The 12598-nt window shown below is 48.2% G+C and overlaps 6 protein-coding genes across 6 annotated transcripts; 4 read left to right on the forward strand and 2 right to left on the reverse strand.

Moving 5' to 3' along the window:
• Positions 1-438: 438 nt before the first annotated feature.
• N7487_008122 (Zn(II)2Cys6 transcription factor) lies at positions 439-2904 on the forward strand (the record flags this gene model as incomplete). Its single annotated transcript, XM_056875852.1, has 4 exons — positions 439-544; positions 680-853; positions 909-2834; positions 2891-2904. The coding sequence occupies 4 exons, from the start codon at positions 439-441 to the stop codon at positions 2902-2904; spliced, it is 2220 nt and encodes a 739-aa protein (XP_056728040.1).
• A 1217-nt stretch (positions 2905-4121) lies between these two features.
• Positions 4122-4826, reverse strand: N7487_008123 (glutathione S-transferase family protein; the record flags this gene model as incomplete). Its single annotated transcript, XM_056875853.1, has 1 exon — positions 4122-4826. One exon carries the CDS (start codon positions 4824-4826, stop codon positions 4122-4124), a length of 705 nt encoding a protein of 234 aa, XP_056728041.1.
• Positions 4827-5670: 844 nt separating this feature from the next.
• Positions 5671-6906, forward strand: N7487_008124 (uncharacterized protein; the record flags this gene model as incomplete). Its single annotated transcript, XM_056875854.1, has 1 exon — positions 5671-6906. The coding sequence occupies one exon, from the start codon at positions 5671-5673 to the stop codon at positions 6904-6906; it is 1236 nt and encodes a 411-aa protein (XP_056728042.1).
• An 840-nt stretch (positions 6907-7746) lies between these two features.
• On the forward strand, positions 7747-8224 carry N7487_008125 (cupin domain-containing protein; the record flags this gene model as incomplete). Its single annotated transcript, XM_056875855.1, has 3 exons — positions 7747-7844; positions 7897-8128; positions 8195-8224. 3 exons carry the CDS (start codon positions 7747-7749, stop codon positions 8222-8224), a joined length of 360 nt encoding a protein of 119 aa, XP_056728043.1.
• An 849-nt stretch (positions 8225-9073) lies between these two features.
• Positions 9074-11149, forward strand: N7487_008126 (putative serine/threonine protein kinase; the record flags this gene model as incomplete). The annotated part of the gene is made up of 3 exons (XM_056875856.1): positions 9074-9617; positions 9675-10989; positions 11059-11149. 3 exons carry the CDS (start codon positions 9074-9076, stop codon positions 11147-11149), a joined length of 1950 nt encoding a protein of 649 aa, XP_056728044.1.
• A 432-nt stretch (positions 11150-11581) lies between these two features.
• On the reverse strand, positions 11582-12439 carry N7487_008127 (uncharacterized protein; the record flags this gene model as incomplete). The annotated part of the gene is made up of 5 exons (XM_056875857.1): positions 11582-11668; positions 11744-11907; positions 11949-12105; positions 12186-12355; positions 12421-12439. 5 exons carry the CDS (start codon positions 12437-12439, stop codon positions 11582-11584), a joined length of 597 nt encoding a protein of 198 aa, XP_056728045.1.
• Between the last annotated feature and the right edge of the window lie 159 nt (positions 12440-12598).

The raw sequence follows: 12598 nt of genomic DNA on the forward strand, positions 1-12598 counted from the left end.
ATTTCTTGTAGATGATATTTTTGTTGTAGCTAGTGATTGTGTTTGTAGTCCTAATTTACTAACTAGTGCCGTTGGAGAAATTATCCCCGCACGGTGTTGTTATTGTTTTATAGTCGTTGATACCCACATAGTATGTCCATGGATACTCTAAGTACTCTAAGGCTGTCAAAACGACACACAAGCCCCTTTAGTTCAGCAGATTGTAACATTAAATCAGATATAGCCGATGCCCAACCCGGTTGAGATTGTAATGGAAAACACAGCACATTCTCCAAGATCGGCACCCCCGCATTGGCTTATCATCTCCTCTCCGTAGGATTCCCTATCTTCCAACCATTTACCATTCGTTGTCAGCGCCTCTTATCTCCCTGTTTTTATCTCCATATTTCTGTATATCTCGTTTTCCCCCGTGTGAATGGGTTTCAACAACGACTTGGTATGGAAAGCATCAAAATCCCATCGATTTTAGATCCGCCCGACAACCCGGCATCAGCGCGGGGAAACCTTGGGGCACAAAAGCCAAAGCAGACAAAAAGTCGGAATGGTAAGTTGAAATAATGTGAAGCTACTGAAGCCACTTCTTTCTATCGGTGAAGCAAGAACCAGTGAAGCAGGAATAATGCAGACGGTCACTTCATCATATCGTCCACAACATTGACTTGAGTCTCTACTTTTATAGGTTGCATCACCTGCAAAGCAAAGCGGTTGAAGTGCGACGAAGTCAAGCCATCATGTCAGCAGTGCGAAAGACGAAAGGTCCAATGTGGAGGATACAAGAAAGACTTCAAATGGCGACCATTCGAAGAAACCAACTTCGCTTCCGGGCGGCCTACAGTGACCAAAGCCAAGAAAAGTAAGTCACGGGTGCCGAGCAGGTTAGACATGATATACTCATAAATCTTCTTTAGCAAACTCTTCGTCCAATCAAACTTCCTCTGTCGCCAACATTGGCCAGACCTTTCCGACCCCTCCAACGACTGAACAATCAGCATCACCGATTCGCATACAGTCCCATAATTTTGATGGCTCTCGTTCGCCTCCAGACTCTCCTTTACATAGCTCGCCCATTAGTACCAATAGTTTTCTATCTACCGAAGCACGGTCCCTTGACGACCTGCCTGTCCCGCGAGAAGATGTTTCTATGGCCGAGTGTACCGCGCCTCCCCTTGACATTAACGTGTCATTGTCTGCCGACTCTCCCCCTTTCAATTTCATATCATTCTTGGAGCCCTTTCAAGATTCTTTGTCACTCGCAAATTCGCTGGTTTCTGATGTCAACGCTGATCCTGTTAGACACATGCCCCTTGGTCCGGTGCAGCCAGATCCAGACCCATCGAGGTTGAGCTTCTCTCAACTATTGGAGGATGAAAATGATGACATTGAGGAGATTATCCGGAAGTCAGATCCAGGACTGGGACCGTGGAACTTCACATTGCCAGAGACAGATTCTTTCACTCTCAGCCCTCCAAGCATGTCAGACAACCCATCTCTGGCACCGGAAAGTCCAGAAATGCTTGTGTTGCGGTTTGATAAGCTCACATGTGGAATTTTATCTATCAAAGATGGTGCATTAGAGAATCCGTGGCGAACACTCATTTGGCCGTTAGCAAAAGACACGCCTGCACTTCGCCATGCCATCTTTGCGCTGACGGCTTTCCACTCGGGCAAGGAAAGCCCCCATCTTCGGGTGCAAGGTGCAAAGCACATGCGCCAGAGCATATCTGGTCTAGTTGGACAGATTCACAATATGAGAGCGGATACTGCCCTGGCAACTAGTCTGGCGTTGGCATTCGCTGATACCTGGGACCAACACACCGGCACATGCATTCAACATTTGCGAGGCGCAAAAACACTAATGTGCCAGGTAATCGCAGCCGGGATGCAAAGGGGGGTTAGCGACGAGGAACTGGATCGCATCCGGTTCCTCTATAACACATGGTCATATATGGACGTGATTGCGCGACTAACTTCTTTGGATGAGTGTGGTCCTCAAAACTGGGATTCTTCAATCTTCGAGCTTCCGAGTGACACAGTCCATGATATTGATCCGTTGATGGGCTGTGCAACTACTCTGTATCCTCTCATAAGTCGTGTGGCGAAGCTGATCCAGCAAGTGCGGAAGAGCTCGTCAAATACGGTGTCGGTTGTAGCCCAAGCTATGGAGCTCAAAGCTCTGGTCGAGCAATGGGAGCCACCGCAATGGTTTGAACCACCAGATGACCCAAATTCTGAGGTTCAACATAGCATTCAAGTTGCACATGCCTATCGTTGGGCTACGTTGCTGTACCTGCATCAGGCCGTTCCAGAGATACCCTCTGAGCCGGCCGATGAATTAGCGAAGAGGGTCCTCATCTTGCTTGCCACCGTTCCGTATACATCCCGGACTACTATCATACAGATGTTCCCTCTGTTAGCAGCTGGCGCTGAAGTTGACACCGACGATGACCGAAAATGGGTCTTGGATCGATGGACCACAATTCAGTCTCGCTTAACGCTAGGTGGTGTAGATCGCTGTCTAGAGGTGTTAAAGGAGGTCTGGGAGCGTCGCGACGCAATGAATGCGAGAAGAGCGCGTGAAATGACCAGCTCGCGTAGTGGCGAGTCTTTTTCATCTGGAGACAGGGAGAAAATGAGCTCATCGTTACCAACCGATTTCCGCAAATACGGTCTCAATGGTTCCCACAAGGGCCCAACAGGAGGAAGACCAGGGCAGCCTACATCGAGGTTTGCGCGACGGGGTTCCGCACTCGCGTCGCTTGAAAATATTGAATTTGAAAGAACTGTGCGTGGCAGATTGCACTGGGTGAATGTTATGGCTGAGTGGGGATGGGAAGGTGAGTTCGACACCTGTCAGACTATTTCATCCAAGAGCTAACTGTGCAATCCATAGTTTTCCTTGGCTAGCTTGACAGCGATAGCCAAAATCTTGGTTGCAAGTTTGGGAGTCGACTGAAAAGAACCTGTTGTTCTTTGCGTCCCAGCCTGCTACACTAATAAAACGGCTAACCAAGCAAGCAGCCCGAGTTCTTGTTCCTTCCCTGAGTTTTGTTTTTGTGTTCCCATTGTTGTGGCTCCCTATTATTTTGTTAAGGTTGAAATTGTACTTTGCAGCCCTGACCCGGTGTTGCCTTGAATCAGCGCGGCGTCTAGGGATCTGTTGTTCTCTTGTTGATGAGTGATGACAATGATGTGTATCGAGATTTGTTTTTCTGCAATTGTGACCTACTCTCTGACTACAAAATATGGTTGATCTAGGAACTAATATGTCCACCATGGTGGTGGTTTACTTGGCTCCAACGCTTTCATTCAACTTTCCAATACGCGATCCCCCTATCCCGGAAGCCCTCAAGCAACTACCCACAGCAACCCCACGGCCACCCGATTTGAATTTCCAGTAATACGGAGACACAACCAGCCTAATCAAAATCCGACGCACATTGCACATTATCTTCATTACCCGTGTTAGTGTTGAGTGCGACGCTATGCCCGGAACACCCACCTGAGCACCTACCAACCCTGATCATCCAACGCGAACAGTAAGCCACATTTGCCTTCGTAGGCGTTACTCAGCAAGGTCTCGTCCGATATTGTCCCTACTGCGAAAACGTAAACATACCAGGAGCCTATGTTTTCGGAGTGACGATTCTCTGATTCCCCCAGCAGCAGCAGTCTCTGCGATACCTGAGAGACTGTCTTCCCTTACGCGCAAAGGAACTATGTCCTTAGTCGGATTCTTGTGTTGGTTCGGTATTGATCCATTTCTTGATATGATATATTACAGTCCTGATAAAAAGTGTCATATCAGGACAGTCTACCCAGGTGTTCGGCCAAGTGTGTCTTTGGCGTGCTAATGCTGTTTTCGGGGAAGTACCCGTTGGCACCAAGATCGACCAGCAGAACCTCTACAACTTCTGATCTGAGAAGAAATATGGCCTAGAGACTATCTTAGGTGAAACAGTATTCACTTTTTAAGATTCCTAAGCCGCGGTCGATTGCCTGTATGCGACGATTGCTTCATGGGAGGCCCCACTTGGTCATGGCTGATTTGTAAGTTGGAAGTTCTAGAAGTTCATATTATTTATGTGCAGGATAATTTACAATGCATAATATCCGGATCCACCTCAGTAAGGGAATACAAACTGCTCAGCTTTTGCACCAAGAATAGGCACGAAATCTTTTCCCTCACAAACCTTCATAGCCTTTTGATAGGCAGGTCGGTCACCAACACGTTTCAGATAAGCCAGAATGTTCTTATGCTTTTGCTCGTCAAATTCAATGGGGCAGAATCCTCTCATGGTGGTGAGAGTACAGATCGCCATGATATCCGCTGCGGTGACGTCATTCCCAACTAAGTAGGATCCGGTTTCACCGAGTCTCGCCTCAATCATTGAGAGCGCACCCTCTAGTTTCACATCGCCCAGCTTGACATGCGGTGCCTCTGGGTCGTTGCTCAAGCGCCTGTTCATCAACACACGGAACAAGGTTGGTTGCAGGGAGGCATTCGCCCAGTGGTACCACTCCAGGAATTGGACGTATTCCTCGCCGTCTTTCGGTGTGCGTGCGAAGCGGCCCTCCCCGTAGGCGGCAATAATGTAGTCAATGATAGCGCCTGATTCAGCAAGCACGACCTTGTTTTTTGTAAAGGGGGAATTGTCATCTTCTATCACCGGTGCGGTGCCGGAAGGATGCAGGTCTTTGATTGATTGCGGAGCCAGGATAGGGTCGCGCTTGTGGAAGACGAAGTCATACTTGATGCCAAGTTCTTCTGCGAGCCAGACGATGCGCTCTGATTGTGAGCGGCCAAGGTGGTGGATTGTCAACGGCATCTTGGTTTGGAAATGAGAGAGGGGTGTTGGGTTATTGGCAAAGTGGCCCCGGAATTGCAAGACGTGGAATACAAATTGTGTTGAGAGATATGGAGCCAGATTCTACTTGTTGAGGATGGACCAAAGTATTTATACTTGCTGCATTCATAGAATCGTCGGCATCGTCGGAGATATAGCCGGATCCGCAACTCCACCGACATTAGTCAAATTCGTAGCTCTAGACCTCGACTCAAGACAGCTTAATTGCACAAGTCATGCGGCAATTAGGCCCTTGATTTTTACCGATTTCGGGTTCGGCTTGGACTCAAGGAAAAGGTTCCCACTTCTTGCAAAGCAAGGAATTTGGTTTATAAGGCAAAGATAGGCTTCGTTACAGAAGATCTGGGGTATGTTACTACTTAGAGCTGTTTTTCGAGTATGTGGATCATGTCACATTTAAATTCAATCACACTTCAAGTATCATCTCTCGTGGGGGAATTGATTCTACATGGTAGTCAAATGCGATTCCCTCTAGAGGAGCTAACTATAAGTGTTTAGACTCTCCCTATCACACGTTAGCCAATACGTGCTACGGTCCAAACACCGGGTTTGGCTAGTTATGTATGAGGCTCGAAAGCAAATAAGAGAACCAGGGGTGAAGAACTGTTACTGGATTGGTGCTTATTCGAACACATAACAATGTGGGGATACATAAGGCACAAGGGTATCCTTGTGCTAATGCGTCCACATGACCACCAGGGCTTAATCCTATTTCTGAAATCACCCTTCTCATTTACTTAGGTAACTGCCATCGAAATTACTCCAAAACAACCTCTTACAGATCCCTCGTCTCCATGGCTTCGCCATGATCAACCCTCAAGACAGATTTTGGTCCGACAGCCAGGGCTACTACGGCCCGAGCGAAAACCCCGCCACCCAATCTTATTCCAATGTCTGGGATTGGGATCAACTGCGGATGATCAAGGTCAAAGGCACTACTAAGCTATTTCCACCCGATGGGGGTGTAGAGCTCTCCATTCTGGCATCATTAGCTGATTATATATCTCCTGAAGTCCGCGCAATCACAGTCGATGACAATGGGCTCCTTACTGAGGTTTCGACGGATCCGGAAGAAGATGATACGATGTTTATTGCATACCCTTTCTTCTCGCTCTGTGGGTCGCTTGCCGACTGCCTTACAATTCAGTACTCTAAATTCCAAGAGCTCGATAGGCTTGGACCATTTGTTGATCTCCTATCGTACGAAGATGAGTCCGGGATTCCTCGAAAGGTTGCCTTTAAGTTCAACATCTTATACAAGGCTCTAAGAATACAAATGGCTTGGGATGAACTTAACATTCTTAAAAGCCTACCACCACATCCCAACATGGTACCATTTGATCGCGTTGTCCTCGACGAGTCTCGGGTGATTGGTTTCACGACAAAGTATATCCCAGGTGTAACTCTCGCCGACCCAAAGGTCCTTTTTCGATTTGAGTGGCTGCAGCAGCTTACCCAACTCGTGGATTTTCTCAACCTACAATATGGAATCATGCATCAAGATATTGCACCCCGGAACCTGCTTATCGATCCTTTCACACATAAGATTCTTCTCTTCGATTTTGACCGGGCTGCATCTGGACAGAAAAACCTACATGACGGCCGAGATGATGTTAGTAGTGTTGTTTTCACACTCTACGAGCTTATCACGAATGATACGTCCTTCTCGGGTATCCCTCACTGGGAGCGAAATATTGATATGGTGCAAAGTATCTCAGAGTGGCCTAGTCATCGCGAGCTGGACTCTGAGATATCGGAATTCCGCAAGTTTCTGAATGAATGGGTAGCAACACGAAGATCCGACGTGGACGCGGACATGAAACGATATTTGAATGCACCAAACCGACTTACGTTGCCAGACCTATCAACGGCGCCCGAGTACACTGTACCATTCGAGGTGGGTACTAGGGATGGAAAGCCAGTTTGGAGAACGGGCCCTCGGTCTAGGAATACTGCAATGAAGCTAGGGCAGTATTGCTTTCGCTGGGAGAGGCCGCCACAGAGCCGCTTGTTGAACAAGGCTGAAAGTAATGTTAAATAGTCGATATTGGAAAGCCGTGCGTGGAAAACAGTCTTCTTCATAGTGAATCAATATCAGAAATCCTAGGTACGTATGTCCCTAAAGTGTGCTCAAAAGAAAGTGCCACACCTCGCATTGAGCATCTCATTCTCACCTCCATTCACCGTACCGAGTTCTTTCCTAACCTTTGGGGGATTTTCTGTATTATGGCTCTATAAAGATATAAAAATACTAGAATTGACAATGCTAAATGAAAAACAACAAGAATAGTCGGCTGCTTCCTTCTAGATGTGGTATATTCATTCGAAAAAATTATGCCAAGCATCCAAAGCCAGTGATCGTGGTTCCGGGGTTGATGTGATGGGGAAGGGCTAACCGCATCAAGTAAAGGAATCCCCCCGACTCAGCATCATCTGCATATCCATGTACCAACTACTCAACTACACAATCTTATCACGCGAAGTAGACCCCATAGTCTATGAGATCGGAGCAATACTGCCAAAACTTGTCGGTAGTTTTCTCTCCATTGATAACAGTCTCCCCACGCTACCATTTCGTCTTTATCTCAAGATTCAAGCTTCCCCTCATCTCCCCGTAAGCCCCTCATTCTATCCATAACTTCTCCCAACTGGTTCTCTGTTGGACTGCCTAGTCAGGACATCAGATCCGACTGTCGCTTTTTGTCTGGATTTAGTTCCTCTAAGTTTGAGAAATCCTTTCTTTTTGAAGGGCATCCCCTCATTTCATACAATGGTAGACTGCGGCAAGATCAGTATAAAGCAGAGGTAACCCTCGAGAACTAAGTAGAGTATCAATTTATTTCCATACTACATTAGCCCTCACAGTCACACAGATTCAACCATGGCGGTTCCCTTCACCTACCACGCTAAGGCGCAATCTACCTTCAAGCCGCCCCTTATCGCAAATGACAACGCCTTCTTGGGTGATGTGCAATCAAGGTATGGCTGATACATAGTGTCTTAGGTTGGGAACTTTGCTGACATACTATAGCGAGAACGAGAACCCTGACAAGCCCATGTCATGCGGCTTTTACCGACTGGAGAAGGGTACACCCCTCGTCTACACCTACACCTACGACGAAATGAAGATTATCGTCGAGGGTAAGTTTGAGATTGCCGATGAGACGGGCCAAAAGGTCACGGCGACTCCGGGCGATGTGTTTTATTTCCCCAAGGGGGCCACAATCACCTTTACAACGGATGATTATGGACTGGCGTTTTATGTGGGTATTCCGTATCCAGGGCTGAATTCTGAAATCGTATTCAAGGGCGAGACTAACGAAATCCAGACTGGCCAACGGAAGCAGGGTGCTGCGTGAATAATAGGATAATAGGATAATAGGCCGAAATTAAATTATATTTTCATTTTAAATTTGTGGGATCCATGGTTGGAATTGCCAATTATCGGGGTCCCCGTGCCTCCAATCCATGGAACATCCCAGCTGTGTCAAGCAAGCTATTCCCTATTCGGTAGTTTGCTTATGTCCCTTGCGATAGCCTCAGAATTCCACATGTGATTGCAGAGCCCCTACTGTGGGTTGCTTATATATATATGTACCTATGTACCTATGTACATACATACAGTATTGACCGGACAATTATTGCTTATTCCCCCGGACACGAACTCAGATGTGCGACATTCGCTGATCTCATGGATTATGCAAAAGTCAAAAAACAGAGTCCGAACACATCCACCAGTAGCGGTTTCATGTTCGACTCCATACAGAGTCGATCCTACTTGAAAGGAAGAGTCAAAGCACAATTAGCGATTGGAAGTGGAGATGATGTTCAGCTCGCCTCGATAAACTCATCCACTCTGCTGGGTTTTAAAGTGTGTTTAATTCAGTGTGTATGACGTGGGGAGAGTTGCTACAGCAACTCTGTGAGGAAGGGAGGGGATATCGGCATGGAGTGGATTGTCGAATTGAGAGAATCAAGATCCGTTCGATCTTGGTGGAGAGGGATCGACTTTGAAATAATAAATATAAACCTTCAATATTTCCTGAGACAAAGGCATTTTCTTCTTTTTTTTTTCCTTTTTCCCTCTCTGTGTACAAGCAAAAACATCCTTCAGTCACTTTGCCTTTGTTCTTGGGCTAGTGCCAATTAGTTCCGGCCTTATCACAGGGGGTCACAACCAACCCCTCTATCGCTCCTCCATCAACACCATGGCTATTATTTCAGAGGACCATCTTGGTCTACGACTCCCTAACCCACCACCACTATTGCATACTCGTGGTCAATTTGATCGCCCCTCTACTCCTGCCGATGGCTTTACCAGTCCCCCACAGACCCCCCAGGGTAGCCCCAGCAAGTCAAGATTGCCTCCGGGCGCACTCGACCTACCCAATGTCTTCGACAAGGCGATGAAGTTGACTCCCACTTCTCCTTCTAAATCGACATACAACCACTACAATCATCCAATGTTCTCTGCTGGCAAGAGCGGCGAGGACTTCAACGAGAGCGTTATCCACCAAACCCCTTCGAGCCCAACGCGTAGGGCCAACAAGGAGAACACACCCCCCAACCCAACGCGCCTAACGAAGGATCTGGGATCAACCCCAACTGCTGCTGCACTTTCACGTCAGGAGCCATACCAACCACGCGATGAAACAACCAGACGCCAAGTGCAGATGCGCGGCCTGACCCCCGAGGAAATGGAGAAGCTCGCCCAACCCAAAGTGAAGCGCCTTGTCAATGTGACTCAACTCTGTATGTCGCCACCTAACCCAACATTCTAGGACGGATTAACTGACATATGCACGACAGACTTCCTTGACCATTACTTCGATCTCCTCAGCTACGTTCACAATCGCCAAACCCGCCACACACAATTCAAAGCCGCCTACCCCGACCCCCCTGCTACCCCTAACGAAGAGCACGAACCAGCCCTCCTAAAATACCTCGGTCGCGAGCGTGCACACCTGCGAAAGCGTCGCACACGCCTCCGCCAGGGCGACTTCCAGATTCTGACTCAGGTTGGTCAGGGTGGATATGGACAGGTGTATCTGGCACAGAAGAAGGATACGCGTGAAGTGTGCGCGTTGAAAGTAATGAGCAAAAAGCTGCTTTTCAAGCTGGATGAGATTCGTCATATCCTAACCGAGCGCGATATTCTCACTGCCGCCAAGAGCGAGTGGCTAGTCAAGCTGCTCTATGCCTTCCAGGATGACTCCCAGATCTACTTGGCCATGGAGTATGTTCCTGGTGGGGACTTCCGCACGCTGCTGAATAATACCGGTGTTCTCCATAATCGTCATGCCCGCTTCTACATTGCTGAAATGTTCAGTTGCATTGACGCGCTCCATGTGCTGGGATACATTCACCGTGATTTGAAGCCCGAGAATTTCCTCATCGATTCCACGGGCCATGTCAAGCTGACCGATTTCGGTCTGGCGGCTGGTATGCTGAGTCCAGGCAAGATCGAGTCAATGCGCGTTAAGCTTGAGGAAGTCGGAAATACCCCCGTTCCCTTTGGTCGCCCCATGGAACAACGTACAATGGCCGAACGACGACAAGGATACCAGTCTTTGCGCCAGCGGGAAGTTAACTACGCCAAGTCGATCGTCGGATCGCCGGACTACATGGCACCGGAAGTTCTTAAGGGCGACCAATACGATTTCACTGTGGATTACTGGAGCTTGGGATGTATGCTGTTCGAGGCATTGGCGGGTTATCCACCCTTTGCAGGCGCGACAGTCGAGGAGACATGGCAGAACCTGAAACGCTGGCAAAAGGTGTTGCGGAAGCCCGTCTACGAAGATCCGAACTACTTCTTGTCACGGCGGACGTGGGATCTCATCACGAAACTGGTTGCTGGGAAGGAGCAACGGTTCAAGAATATCAAAGAAATCCATTCGCACGACTATTTCGCCGAGGTCGACTTCGAGAGTCTACGTGATCAACGGGCTCCATTCGTGCCTGAACTTGATTCCGAGACTGATGCTGGGTACTTCGATGACTTCAGCAACGAGGCGGATATGGCTAAGTACAAGGAGGTCCATGATAAGCAGCGCGCGCTGGAGGATATGGCCGATCGCGATGACAAGATGGGCAAGGGCTTGTTTGTCGGGTTTACTTTCCGGTATGTTTGGCTCGAATCCAAGCTGAATAGCTTTTCTTTGTACGATCGTTCTCTTACTGACCACTCTAGTCACCGCAAACCCGCTGTCGACAGCAACGGCCGCAGCAGCTCGCCACGGAAGCCTATCGCAACGGACGGCACATTCGGGACGATGTTCTAGGTTCCTGACCACAATCCAGATTTCACCCATATTCGGTCAACCTTTTTTTCTTCTTACGTTCCGCTGGCGCGTTGCGGGACTCCGAGCTGGATCTTGGTTTCTTTGTGCCAGCTGTCCCAGTATTGAGTTTAATGGGTCATCTTTGCATCTTTTCTTTTCTTTCTGTTTTAACTTCAACTTCATTTTTCAACTTGCACCTTGCAGCGCGATACGGTTTCTCGACTCGTTCTAGTTTTATTATGCGGGTGGAGTTGTGAAATTGATTCTTGTATGATACAGCCATAGACCAAAAGTGGCGCAGTTCCTTTCTTCTGCTAGTAATATGGTTTCATTGTATGGAATATGGAATATGAGTTTGAGTTCGTTCATGATCAAATTCCGAGTAGATTATATGTAGCGCATATATCTTCTCGCAGTAAATCATCGATTCTTTTAGTTTGCAGGAAGCTGGCGCACCATGCGCAGGATCTCGGACTGGTTGTCTCCAATGACAGCGCGGCCATTCACCCAGTCAACGGTCTGTAGAATAGAATATTAGCAAAAAAACATACAGACACGGAAATAGAAATAAGGTAGGAAAAAGGTCGAACATACGATAGGCCTCACGAAGTTCTCGTTATTCTCCTTGAACTTCTTCAGCGCATCCTCCGCATCGCGGGCGCCCTTCACCAGCTCCGCAACACCATATGTCACCTTTTCGCCCGGACCACCAACACCGCTGACGGGCGAGATGTAGTCGAGGATACTGCGAAGCTGGTCTGTTGTCGGGGGGAAGTGGTAACCTCCAGCTCGAACTCACCGCGCTGTTGCTTTGCGTGGGTGGAGTGGTCGCTAGCCTGGTCTTCTGTGGCGGTTTCGCTAGCGGTTGAGGAAGCTTGCTTCAGGATGTTGAGGGTTCTAGTGGATGCTTGGATGGAGGGGGAGTGGAAGAGAGTGATTGGGTCGAGGGTTTTGCTCTGTTTGGGTATTAGATGGTGGCCTGGGAGCTAGGGGAGGATGAATTGGTGGGGTTCGGGGCTAGTATTGGTAGACTTACGAAGCGGAACATCTTGACGGTTTGGATATTTGTAATTGAGGGTGTTGTGGTGATAGAGGCAGGTGGAATGGAGGAAGTTGGAAGAACTGGAGTTAGCTTAGGCGGCAGTTCCTGGATGATGTCATGTGCTGGCTCGGGTCGTCTCGGGCTAAGCTGTGTTTGGTCCGAACCTGCCAAGGTTGGAATGAGTCAACTACACTTTGGTCTTCTCTTTTGAGAATACCCTACGGAGTACGGAGTACGGTGTACTTCATTGAGAAATGCAATGGAGAATAATGAATTTTCCATCATCTGGTGTCTGGCTCTTAACGGATAGCGATGGCATCCTCATGTCCATCCAAGTCTACATTTTAAGCAGGACTTTGAACATGGCTTAATGCCTCGGACTTGAGTTTCGCGGCATAGCTTCTTGC

The sequence above is a fragment of the Penicillium crustosum genome, assembly GCF_028827405.1.
Source record: "Penicillium crustosum strain IBT 35664 chromosome Unknown utg000003l_segment0_segment0, whole genome shotgun sequence".
In the NCBI taxonomy this organism is placed as follows: Eukaryota; Fungi; Ascomycota; class Eurotiomycetes; order Eurotiales; family Aspergillaceae; genus Penicillium; species Penicillium crustosum.